The sequence below is a fragment of the Dama dama genome, chromosome 26 (genome assembly GCF_033118175.1).
Source record: "Dama dama isolate Ldn47 chromosome 26, ASM3311817v1, whole genome shotgun sequence".
NCBI classification, from domain to species: Eukaryota; Metazoa; Chordata; class Mammalia; order Artiodactyla; family Cervidae; genus Dama; species Dama dama.
The window spans coordinates 31,099,354-31,111,564 of record NC_083706.1 but is presented as its reverse complement, the minus strand read 5'-3'; the positions used below and the strand labels follow the sequence as shown (position 1 = coordinate 31,111,564).

The window sequence follows — 12,211 nt, the reverse complement described above, 5'->3', positions numbered from 1 at the left end:
ATTTATAATTAACTTTGGAACTGGAGTCCTCCCAGTTGTTAATGACCTTGAATTATAGGAGGAGGATTATGAAAGATTTAATACTGTTAGAAACCACGTTCAGATTTTAAAGTATGGTATGTCTAAAATGCCGTACTGTTGTGAAATATCAGCATTGTGCTTTTGACCTGAATGTTTAGACACTTACCTAGCAGTTCATACTTGTATAACCACCACCATCCATACAACCTGAAAAATGACAAAACAGCCTTTTTTAACTGGTCCTTCTGGCTTTTAATGCAGCAGTGCTTGTTTTTTGTTTCTTTTTTTTTAAATTAAAGTACAGTTAATTTGTAGTATTAGTTTCAGAAAAGTGATTAAATTATATTTTATAATTAATTTTTCAGATTATTTTCCATTATAGATTATTACAAGATGTTGAATATAGTTCCCTTTGCTAAACAATAGGTCCTGGTGGTTTACCTATTTTATATATAGTAGTGCATATCTGTTAATCCCAAACTCCTAATTTATCTCTTGCGTCCACCCCCGTTATCCCCTTTGGTAACCATAAGTTTCTTCTGTTTCTGTTTTGTAAATAAAATCATTTGTACCATTTAAAAGTTTAAGTTATTTTTTATTGAAGTAGAGTTGGTTTACAGCTTTGTGTTAGTTTTGGTTGTACAGCAAAGTGATTCAGTTATATTTGTGTATTTTCTTATTACATATATTTCAGATTTCTTTTCTCACATATATATATAACAAAATATGGAGCATATACTAGGTCCTTATTGTTTATCTGTTTTATGTATATAGTAATGTTTGCATATAATTTCCAAATTCCTAATTTATCTCTTCCCCGCACCTTTCCCCTTGGTAACCATAAATTTGTTTTCTATGTCTATGAATCTCTTTCTGGTTTTATAAATAAGTTCCTTTGTATCATATTTTAGGATTCCATATGAAAGTGATACATGATATTTGTCTTTCTCTGACTCACTTAGGTTGATAATCTTAAGGTCCATCCATGTTGCTGCAAATGGCATTATTTCATCTTTTTTTTCTGAGTGTATGTATACCACATCTTCTTTATCCGTCCATCTGTGGATGGACATTTAGGTTGCTTCCATGTCTTGGCTAATATAAATCGTGCTGCTATGAACATTGGGGTGCCTATATCTTTTCCAGTTAGAGTTTTCTCTGGATATATGCCCAGTAGTGGTATTGCTGGACCATATGGTAACTCTATTTTTAGTTTTTTAAGGACAAGAGTGCTCATTTAATATTACTTCCTTTATCGTTTCTTCTTCTTCTTACTCAGATAAGCTAACATTCAGCAAACTTTCCTTTTTTTCCCTTTTAGCATCCACTCATCTTTTCACCTCATTTCCTTAGGGAATAAATGATAAATCCCCTTTTGTTCTGACTTTGCATTTAGTTTCTCTCTCCATCTCCTCCTTTTCCTTCCATCTTTCATCTAAAGAAGTCAGAGTTAGTGACCGTTTAAGTTAAAAGCATTCTCTTGGAGTATATTTCAACATCTTTATAATAAATTCATGAAAAGTTCCACTCACATGTTTATCTCATGGAATTATAAATATGAAAAAATCAATTATGACAAGTTATACAAATCGATAGTAAAATGCTGGTAGCTTTTTTTAAAGTAATAACTATTTATTTATTGGCTGTGCTGGGCCATGTTGCCGCGCGGGCTTTTCTTGAGTTGCAGTGAACAAGGACTTCTCTTCATTGCAATGCTCCGGCTTCTCATCGTGGTGTCTTCTTGGGTTGTGGAGTGGCTTCAGTAGTCACAGATCCCGGGCCCTAGAGCACAGGCTCAATAGTCGTGCATGGCTTAGCTGCTCCACGGCATGTGGGATCTTCCCGGCTGGGGATCGAACCTGTGTTTCCTACGTTGGCCGCAGATTCTTTACTACTGAGCCACCAGGAAAGCCCCACAGTGTGTGTCTACTAGCACCACTAGGTGATTTACTTTTTCCTCACACAGGTTTATTCAGAATTCATGTATTTGAGTACTGTTAAGCTAAGTCCTAGTGCCTGGGAGAAGAAGGTAGGCAGGAAGAAGCGGGTAAATGCGGGTGAGATCAAGTCACTTCTCTGTTAGAAGTCTCCAGAGGCTACCGTCCAGCCTCACGGTTAAAAGCAAGTCCTTACAGGAACCTCCAAGCCCTTTACATATTTAACCATCTCCTACTGTCCTTTCTCTTCACCCAGCCCCGTCACTTCCCTCCAGCTCTTTCTCGGGGTGATGGGACCCCCTTTCTTCACTCAGGCAGGCCTGCTTCCACACCACTCCCGATACCCTTCTCTGCTGAATTTTTTTCTTAACACTTAGGCTGTTCTTTCTTGTTGTGTAGTTGGCTCTTTTTCCTGTTTGTTGTCTGTATCTTCTTAGAGCCCAAGCTCTCTGAAGACAGGAATTTTTGTTTGTTCTGCTCACTGTGCAGTCTCCTGTACCTACAACAGCATAGGCAGATAGTAGATGCTCCATAAATATTAATAGTGGTGACTTAACAGATAAACCTGGGACGGGATTGCTTTGCTCTGTAGTCATGACACACGAGGAACAGAATTGTCTTAGAGTTGTTCTTCCAAGACCCTGCCTTTTTGGCAGTAATTGCGACTATACCTCCTTAATCCTCCTTACTCCTTTTTTTTTCTCTCTCTCTCTATTCTTTTGTTGAAAACACTAGTTGAACCTTTATACTGTGTGAGGCACCGCAGAGGATCTAAGGAAGTATGCGATGTGGTTTATAATATTGGAGATTTTAGGCTAGCATGGAAGGCTGTGGGCTTCCCAGGTGTCACATTGGTTAAGAATCCACCTGCCAATGCAGGAGACGCAAGAGACATAGGTTCGATCTCTGGCTCAGGAACATGCCTTGAAGAAGGGAATGGTTACCCCCTCCATTGTTCTTGCCTAGAGAATTCCATGGACAGAGGAGCCTGGTGGGCTACAGTCCATGGATCACAAGGAGTCTGACATGACTAAGCAGATGCGTGTGTGCACGCACACACAGAAGGTTGTAGTAACTGGGAAAGGCTTTGTGAAGAAGGGGATTTGAAGTAAACCTCAGAGGATTTGGGGGAAGCTGTCATGAAGTAGTGCAGTGACTTGGGTTCCTGTAGGCATGGGAGCTGCCACTGCCAGCCAGTAGACCCTGAATGCCATCAGCTCTAAGAGAGTTTGGGAGCTGGTGATGGTAGTATACATTATATATTAATATGTACAATTAATATAAATTGAAGAATTTATAAAATAATTTTCAGAAGGGATCAAAGGATTTTCCATTTCATCTTAAAATGCTGAGTCTGCTAATATTTTCATTATTTATGAGATAGGTAGTGTTTTCACCTACAGACCTGCTTTCCCTTTGAGGAAAAGCTAAGAGTCCGTCTCTGACTTTAACTGTGAAGTGAAGTCGCTCAGTCGTTTCCGACTCTTTGCGTCCCTATGGACTGTAACCCACCGAGCTCCTCCGTCCATGGGATTCTCTAGGCAAGAATACTGGAGTGGGTTGCCACTTCATTCTCCAGGGGATCTTCCCAACCCAGGGATTGAACTTGGGTCTCCCACATTGCAGGCAGACGCGTAAACCTCTGAGCCACCAGGGAAGCCCAAATACTGACATTCTTTAAGACGAACAATACTTATTGCATTTTGTACTCATATTTTTGTTGTTGTTGTTCTTATGGAAATTTAAGTATAGGAAAAAGCTCTAGTAAAACTAGTTCAATTTCTTAATTTCTAAAACCCAGAAGTGTATTATTGATTTATCAGATAAAGACCAGTGTTATTTTATACATAATTAAGTGTGGTCCAGAGACATATGGGTTTCCCTGATGGCTCAGTGGTAAAGAATCCATCTGCCAGCGCAGGAGACATGGATTCAATCCGTAGGTCGGGAAGATCTCCTAGAAAAGGAAATGGCAACCCACTCCAGTATTCTTGCCTGGGAAATCCCATGGAGAGAGGAGCCTGGCGGGCTTCAGTCCATGGATCACAAACAGCCAGACATGACTGAGCGACTAAATGACAAAAACAACCCAGAGACATGGAGGAGGATAGTTTCTCATCATCAGCAAGTTGACACTCTCAGGAAAGAGCACCAGCTTTGTGGCCCGAGCACCTGGAGTCTAATATTGGCTCCACCAACTGGAGCAAGCTTCTTTGTGTCTCAAGGTCTTTTGTACATAAAATGTGGATATTATCCCCATCTCTTAAGGCTATTGTGGAGAGTAAATGATTTACTGTATGTAAAGTGCTTTGAACAATGGCTTGTTCATAGGGAACCCTCAATCAAAGTTAATATTAGTAATACACAGCAGTTACTGTATGTCTGCTGACAGTATTTTTACATCTTGCCTTTTCCTACTACAAAGGCTAACTTTTCTTGGAACCTTAGAGCTTGGTGCTGAAGCTGACAGATGTTTCTTGCCCAGAGTTACACAGCTCTTCAGCAGCCAAACAGCCGACTCCAGATGCCCAATTCCTGTTGCAGTTTCTTCATGATGCTCTAAGATTCCTACCAAAGGGAACCCCACCCCATTTCTCCAAAGATCCTTATGAACATCTTTCACATCCTAGCATATCCTGGTTCCATCTTTGTTAATTTCCTTGGGCTGCCACGACAAAGTGCCACAAACTGGGTGACTTAAAACAATAGAAATTGATTGTCTTATAATCTGGAGGCCAGAAGTCCAAAGTCAGGGTGTTGGCAGGGCCATGCTCCCTTCAGCCTCTGGTGGGCACCCTCTTCCAGTTTCTGGTGATCCCGTGTGCTCTTGTAGCGGCATAACTCCAGTCTGTCTCTTTCTCTGTCTGCACCTGGCTGTCTTTCCTCCGTGTCAGTGTGTCTTCAAATGGTCCCAGGGTCTCTGTTTCCTCTTCTCACAAGGACATCAGTCATATTGGGTTAGAACCCACCCAAAAGACCTCATTTTAACATGCTTACATCTGGAAAGACTGTAAGTAAGGTCATAGTCATAGGTACTGGAGGTTAACACCACAGCATTTCTTTTCTGGGGACACAGTTCAACCCAGCACACATACTTTTAGATCAAAAAACCTTGATCCTTTTTTCTCCTTGCTTTAGAAGTTACAAAACATCGAATACATTTACCAGGCATCTGGCTGATACTCTTTTAGTGTAAAAATGCTCCTAAGTGTAAGGCTTCTTGTTACATGAAACCAATTAGGTTTATAAATTTTGTACTTAGATCAACTCAAAAATTTGTGCTCTTTTTTGGGTTAGAGGAGTTAGAAATAAATGTTTAGGCCACTGACAGTAAGAGGATCCTTGTATGAATGTCATATGCAGAAAAAGAAATACAACCTCATGATGTTTTAGTCAAGATGTAGTCAACAGTTTGGTCAAACTATAGAATCTTAAAGAACTGTGTAGCCAGGCAGGTCTTGTTATGGACTTGCTTACTGACTTTTAAAAGTGAGAGGATTTGAGGTAGTTATGGCTTATGTGGTAAATGTTGACATCAGTGACCGTGTTTTTTGAGCCCTGGCCAAGTGGGAGGGTTCTGTACCAAGTCCTGACATACCCTGACCTAGTCTCTTACCTGAAAGAGCAGAGTTCTCAGAAATACTTGTTGACCGATTCTCATGACAGCTTCCCAAAAGAAGTAATGGCCCAGCTTTAGAAGTGGAACCTGAGTTTCTAGGAGCTTAAGATGCTGTCCCCCAGGCCTCACAGGTAGTGAGTGGTACCTGGTTTGTCTGAATTACAGACACTCAGCTGCTCCCCTGTAGACCTGTCCCACGGCCATGCCACCCACATCCACCCACCCCCGCCACTGGTTAACGTTCTGTTACTGAAACACGCAAGTGTAGCTTTTCATTGCAAATCCCACATTTCTCAATGTTATTCAGGAAGGATTGGAAGTAAACATTTACTAAGTGTTGGGAGAATGGGTGACAAGGATCTGGGAAGTCTTAGATTCAGTGTTGTCTCTGGAGGAGTCATTAGAGTTGGTTTGGAATAGTTGGATTTTCCCCTTGCCTATGAGGTGAGGTTGCCCTTCCTTCTCACCTCCGAAGGTACAGGTGGACGTGTGACTTCTTGTGCCCAAGGAAACAGGAGAGGAAGTAGCCTGGTTACTTCTGGCAGAAGTTTCCAGAGCCAGCGGTGCTGCTGCGTGATGGTCTGAGCACTCTCTGAGGGCGATCTTCCTTCAGCCTGATCTCCGTGTGACTGCCACCTCTGCCTGGACCGGGGGACTGTGCAGAGTCAGAAAAGCATCTTCTTGTTATGTTAAGCCCCTGGGGTTTACAAGTGTCTGTGACTGCTTTATACTCCAGCTCATTGTCACTAATTCATTACACTTAGGAGCAAAACAGAGAGCATGGAAATTCATCAAGGATTTCCAGTAGAGAAAATGAGTTTGAAGATAACTCTAAATCTTCTTGCCACAGACTCCCTCAACATATCTAAAATATTAAAGCAGAAAATCCAACAAATAGTATAATATGTGAAGATTGGGAGGACAAAACAGTATTAAGTTCATAAGATGGTTAGGTAACCCTCTAAGCCTATGACAGTACTTTTTGCTTCTATATTTAAAACTTTGGTCACCCATGTTATTTGTCCATTGTTCTTGTGCTAAAGAAAATAGCTGGACGGGAAAGGAAGGAGGAGGAAATTTGTGGCTGGGAAACCAGAGGACACTATAAACAGTGACACCTTTATCTGCACAGTACTGTGAGAACAATAGCCTGGTTTTACTCTAAATTTCTGTTGCAAGAAGCATATGTGTTAAAGAGAGAGCTTCTATTACATTTAGTATCATGTTTCCCGCCTGTGGTTGCTGGCATAACCTGGCTTTAAGTTATATTTTGCCTTGCCCTTGCCATCAGTTTAGTGTTTGAAAAGTCTTTGTTTATTCATGATTGCAGTACTCGCTTAGATCTTACTCCATAGGCAATAAACTCGGTTTTTAATGAACAAAGCCAAGGTTTTAGAAGCTGAGGGCCACTGCAACTTGAGAAGAGGAAATTTTCCTAGATTTCCCATTAGAGTTGAAGATAAATGACAGTGGAACTTGATGAGTTTATTAGATTAATTAGATTATTAATTAATTAGATTAATTAATGAGTTAGGTTAATCTGGTAAGAATTAAAAAATTGGTTATCTGCCATAAATTTATATGGCCTAATTTAATCTTAGATGAGCACCATGTTCATTTGATATGCTAGTTTGTTATACCACTATTTAAACATTTTTGTGACATAAATTTAACCATGGAAAGAAAAGACATTGTCCTTTAAACTAGGCTTGAAAGATGACACATAGTGGGAATACTAACAATTGCCAGCTTTTCATGATTTTAATATATGGATAACAATTTTGCAGTATTTTGGTTTTATAAGCTTTAAAAGGTATGTCATTTGGCTATTTTTAATTTCCTTTTAATTAAAAAGTTTTGAAGTATAATTGATGTACAGTACAGTTTCAGGTGTATAACTTACTGATTTGATATTTAAATACATTGCAAAATGATCATGGTAAGTCTGGTAACATCTGTCACCATACAAAATTATTATGGTATTATCAACTATGTTCTATATAAGGGTGTATATTACATCCCTATGACTTATGTATTTTATAACTAGAATTTTGTACATCTTAACCCCCTTCACCTATTATGCCCAACCCCATGCCCCCTGCCATCTGGCAACCACCCACTTTCTCTCTGTATCTTTGTTTCCAATTTGTTTGTTTTGTTTTTTAAATTTCACATGTAAGTGAAATTGTATGGTATTTGTCTTTGTCTGATTTATTTCACTTTGCATAATACCTTCTAGGTCCATTCATGCTATTGTAAATGGCAAGATTTCATTCTTTTTTATGGCCGGGTAATATTCCTCTGTGTGTGTGTGTGAATGAACATTGGAGTACATATATCTTCTTGAGTTACTGTTTTATTTTCTTCAGATAAATACCCAGAAGTAGAATTGCTGAATTGTATGATAGTTCTGTTTTTAATTTTTTGAGGAACCTCCATACTGTTTTCCATAGTGGCTGCGTCAATGTACATTTCCACCAACAGTACTGCGGTTCCTTTTTCTCCACATTCTTGCCAACTCTTGTGATTTGTTGTCTTTTTTGATGTTAACATTTTGGATGTTTTTAATATTATTGCCAAGAATATCAAAATGAATACCACCTTTAGAGATGACCTAGCCTAGCAGTCCCTTGCAGAGGAATCTTTTTTAAACATATTCTTACTTGGTACCTGATATTGAGAACCGATTTTTCTAGTGCTATAAAATTCTATAATTTAAGACTTGTACTTATCTTAAGGTCAGTGAATGAGAGTGAAAAGGATTATTTTTTGAATAAGAAAAGGATTTGGTTTAAAGGGGCTTGGCCTTAACTTTGTGTTTTGTTCTGTTTGGTAACTATTTTTGAAAGCACCAAATTATGTGATAAGTAACTTACAGTGGTAATAGGTTTTTATTAGTTTATCTTACAAGATTCACCCTGAATCCTTAGGAGACTTCAGTTTATAGGACTACAGAAAAGTTAATTTAGCAATACAAATTAATGACATGTAGAATTATAGGGTTGAGTGTTATGTTTTATTTTAGCTTTAACATAAAAAAAATAAAATCAGACTTCCCTGGTGGCTCAGTGGTAAAGAATCTGCCTACCAGAGACCCGAATTCGATCCCTGATCTGGGAAGATCCCACACACCATGGAACCACTAAGCCTATACGCTGTAACTACTGAGCCTATGCTCTAGATCCTGGGAGCCGCAACGACTGAGGCCCATGCGCCCTGGAGCCCATGCTCCACAACGAGAGATGCCCGTGCACCCCAACTGGAGAGTAGTCCCTGCTCCCCGCAACTAGAGGAAAGCTCAGGCAGCATGAAGACTCAGCGCAGCCAAGAGGAAATAATTAAAATCATTTTGAAAAGTAAAATATTTACAGAATCCAAGAACTCTGCACTGAACACCATTTGAAAACTAGTCATCATGCTTTATGTAACACGCCTGTAGGAATGAGAACAGAATCTGGTGGTACTATTTATTTTTGTAGAGAAGTTGTGAAATATTGGAGAAAAATGTGGAAGTCTTTTTCACTGAAAAGGGTTCAATTAGTGTTATAAATCCTCATTTTTTCAAATGTACTCTGAGGTGTCAGAAATTTTTTTAATTTTCTTTTTTTATTCAATGTTAGTTAGCATGGGTTGCCAGTCCAGCCCACACATTATTCAGCCCATAAGTAACTGAAGTATTAGTGTTTAACTATCTTATGATTACCTGTACAATTTTTCAGTTAGCTTGGTGTTCTAAAAGAACCTTGTGACTATTTCCATGGAGTTTTAAAAAAAAGTCTGATGTGTAGTTTTCATTTGACTCTCTGCTCCCACCATGAGATAGGTAACACAGGAGAGTGAAGATTTTTTTATTTTTATCCTTCCACTAAAGCAGCTGCTCATCTCCTCTTTGAAGAAGCAGCTTAGATCCTAGTGTTAAAAGGGAGCTCTGAAGATGCCCTGCTTTAGTTCTGTGCCATTAGCTGCATGGTTTTGTAAAACTGTTGTACAGAAGAAACTTGCCCCAAACCAAACACCTGTCACCTTCCTTTAGCAAGATGGATATTTAAAGCAACACTGTGGGGAATCCTTTTGCAAGGCAAATGCTTTTCTGAGGTGTCTAAGTCATAGGAGAGCTCCTGGGACATTAAATATCATTGGAACCCTTGCTGTGTTCTCCCTCAACTGATGGGAGTTATCCGTGCACTGGTTCCTCCTTGAAGAGAATCCCCAGTCTCTGAGCAGCCAACGGCCCCAGTCATTGCTCCATGACGTCTCAGACTGCCACCCAGCTTTGTGCTAAACTCCACACAGTGATTGCAGGCTGTTTGGCATCAAATTAAACTGAAAGTAAAAACAGAATGAGAGATTATAATCCATGATCTCTCACTTCCAGTTGATCAGTCTAGAAGGCAAGCCTCACATGAGAATTGCTTGTGTTTTTTGATGTGGAATCACATCATCAATTGTTACATGTCGAAAATTATAGTACGTATGGAAAACAGTATGGAGGTTCCTCAAAAACTAAAAATCGAGTTGCCATGTCATCTGGCTATCCCAGTCCTGAGCATACACCCAGACAAAACTCTTAATTTGAAAAGATACATGCATCCCTGTTTTATAGTAGCACTGTTTACAATAGCCATCAAAGCAGCCTAAATGTCCATCAGCAGAAGAATGGATAAAGAGGATGTGGTACATATATACAATGGAATATTACTCAGTCATGTAAAAGAATGAAATATTGCCATTTGCCACAACATAAACAGACCTAGAGATTATCGTACTAAGTGAAGTAAATCAGAAAAATACACATATCATGATACCATTTATATGTGGAATCTAAAATATGACACAAATGAACTTATTTACAAAATAGAAGCAGACTCACAGAGAATAGACTTATGGTTGCTAAGGAGGAGGGGAGGAGGAGAGGAAAGGATTGGGAGTTTGAGACTAGTAGATGCAAACTATCACATATAGGATGGACAGGCTTCCAGCTGGCTCAGCGGTAAAGAGTCTGCCTGCTAATGCAGCAGACTTGGATTTGATCTCTGAGTGGGGAAGATCCCCTGGAGAATGAAATGGCAACCCACTCCAGCATTCTTGCCTGGGAAATTCCATGGACAGAGAAGCTTGGCAGGCTACAGTCCATGGGGTCGCAAAAGAGTCAGACACGACTTAGTGACTAAACAATAGCAACCGACTATATAGCACAGGGAATTATATTCAATATCCTGTGATAAACTATAATGGAAAAGAATGTTAAAAAAGAATGTATACATGTATAACTGAGTCTACTTGCTATACAGTAGAAATTAATACAACATTGTAAATCAACTATACTTCAATAAAAGTAATGTAATTACCCTGACTCAGAGAGTTTTTGAGAGGTGTAAAACAGTCTCTTTGAAGTGTATTAACGTATCGGGATGGGGAACACATGTAAATAAAAGAAAAAAGAAAAAAAAAAAAGAAGTGTATTAATGTGGCATATAAGGTGTGGTAGCTTCTTTACTAACTCTTAGTTCTTCTTATCATCATTTTTGTTATTATTTTAAATCATTATTGTATGTAGAAAAATATCACAAGAAAAGGTAAATAAAAAGGAGTAAGCAAATCCTGGTTCTCAAAGCCCTTTCTCCCCTCCCTGGCCTCTCCCCCTGCAGAATGTGATAAGTTACGGCGGGATGGCTACCGGAGTTCTCAGTACTACTCCCAAGGACCCACCTTTGCAGCCAACTCCAGTCCCCTCTGTGATGATTACCAAGATGAGGATGAAGAAACAGATCCAAAGGTAAGGCTTCTAAATTCAACACATGATCCTCGACTGGCTCCCAGAACAGAACAAAGACCTAAGTTAGAAAAACTCGTGAAATGAGAATAAAGTCTGTTTTTCAGTTAGTAGTATTATCCTGTGTTAATCTCACTTTGGCAAATGTACCACGATGATGTAATATGTCAATATTAGGGAAGACTTGGTGATAAGTACACAAGGAATTCTCAGTACTGTCTTTGCAACACTCTATTATAAGATAGGCTTTGTATTAGATGATTTCACCTAACTTTAGGCTAATGTTAAGTCAACTGAGCATGTGTAAGGTAAGCTGGGGAAAGCTGTAATGTTTGATAGGTTAATGAGTTATATGCATTTTGACATTTGTTTTCAGCTTATGATGGGTTTTTTGGACAAAACCCCATTGTAAGTTGAAGAAGGTCTATACAAAAAAAATCTTTTAGCATAATAGGAAAAGCAGCTATTTCAGAATTGATGTGGTCTATAATTTTTAAAACTTATTTTTTTCTTGTTGGTGTGAGTAAGAAAAATTAAAACCAGGAGATGAATTACATGGTAAGGATTTTGTTTTGTTTTTATTGTTTTTCAGCTTTACTGAAGTATATTGACAAAATTATATATAAGTTCAAGTGTGATAATTTGAGATATATGTGTTTTGCGAAATGACCACCACAGTCAGACTGATTAACATGTCCATCACCTCGCTACTTTAAACACAGACTTATAATCATTTTTAAAGCAAGTAGTTATTAAGCTTCTCACGTGCTAGGAAATATTTTAGATGCTGGCGATGTAACAATGAAGCAAACAGAAGAAATCTTGTCTTGATAGCGCTTTGATTTGGTGCTGAGACACTGA

At 38.9% G+C, this 12,211-nt stretch overlaps 1 protein-coding gene across 3 annotated transcripts in view; it reads left to right on the top strand.

Annotated features, from left to right (window-relative positions):
* Window positions 1–12,211, top strand: part of NHSL1 (NHS like 1) — a 140,896-nt gene that overhangs the window by 91,940 nt on the left and 36,745 nt on the right. For all 3 annotated transcript variants that reach the window (XM_061130357.1, XM_061130356.1, XM_061130358.1), the window contains exon 3: window positions 11,226–11,353. In XM_061130357.1, coding sequence (XP_060986340.1) covers window positions 11,226–11,353 — 128 coding nt within the window. The remainder of the gene's footprint in view (window positions 1–11,225; window positions 11,354–12,211) is intronic.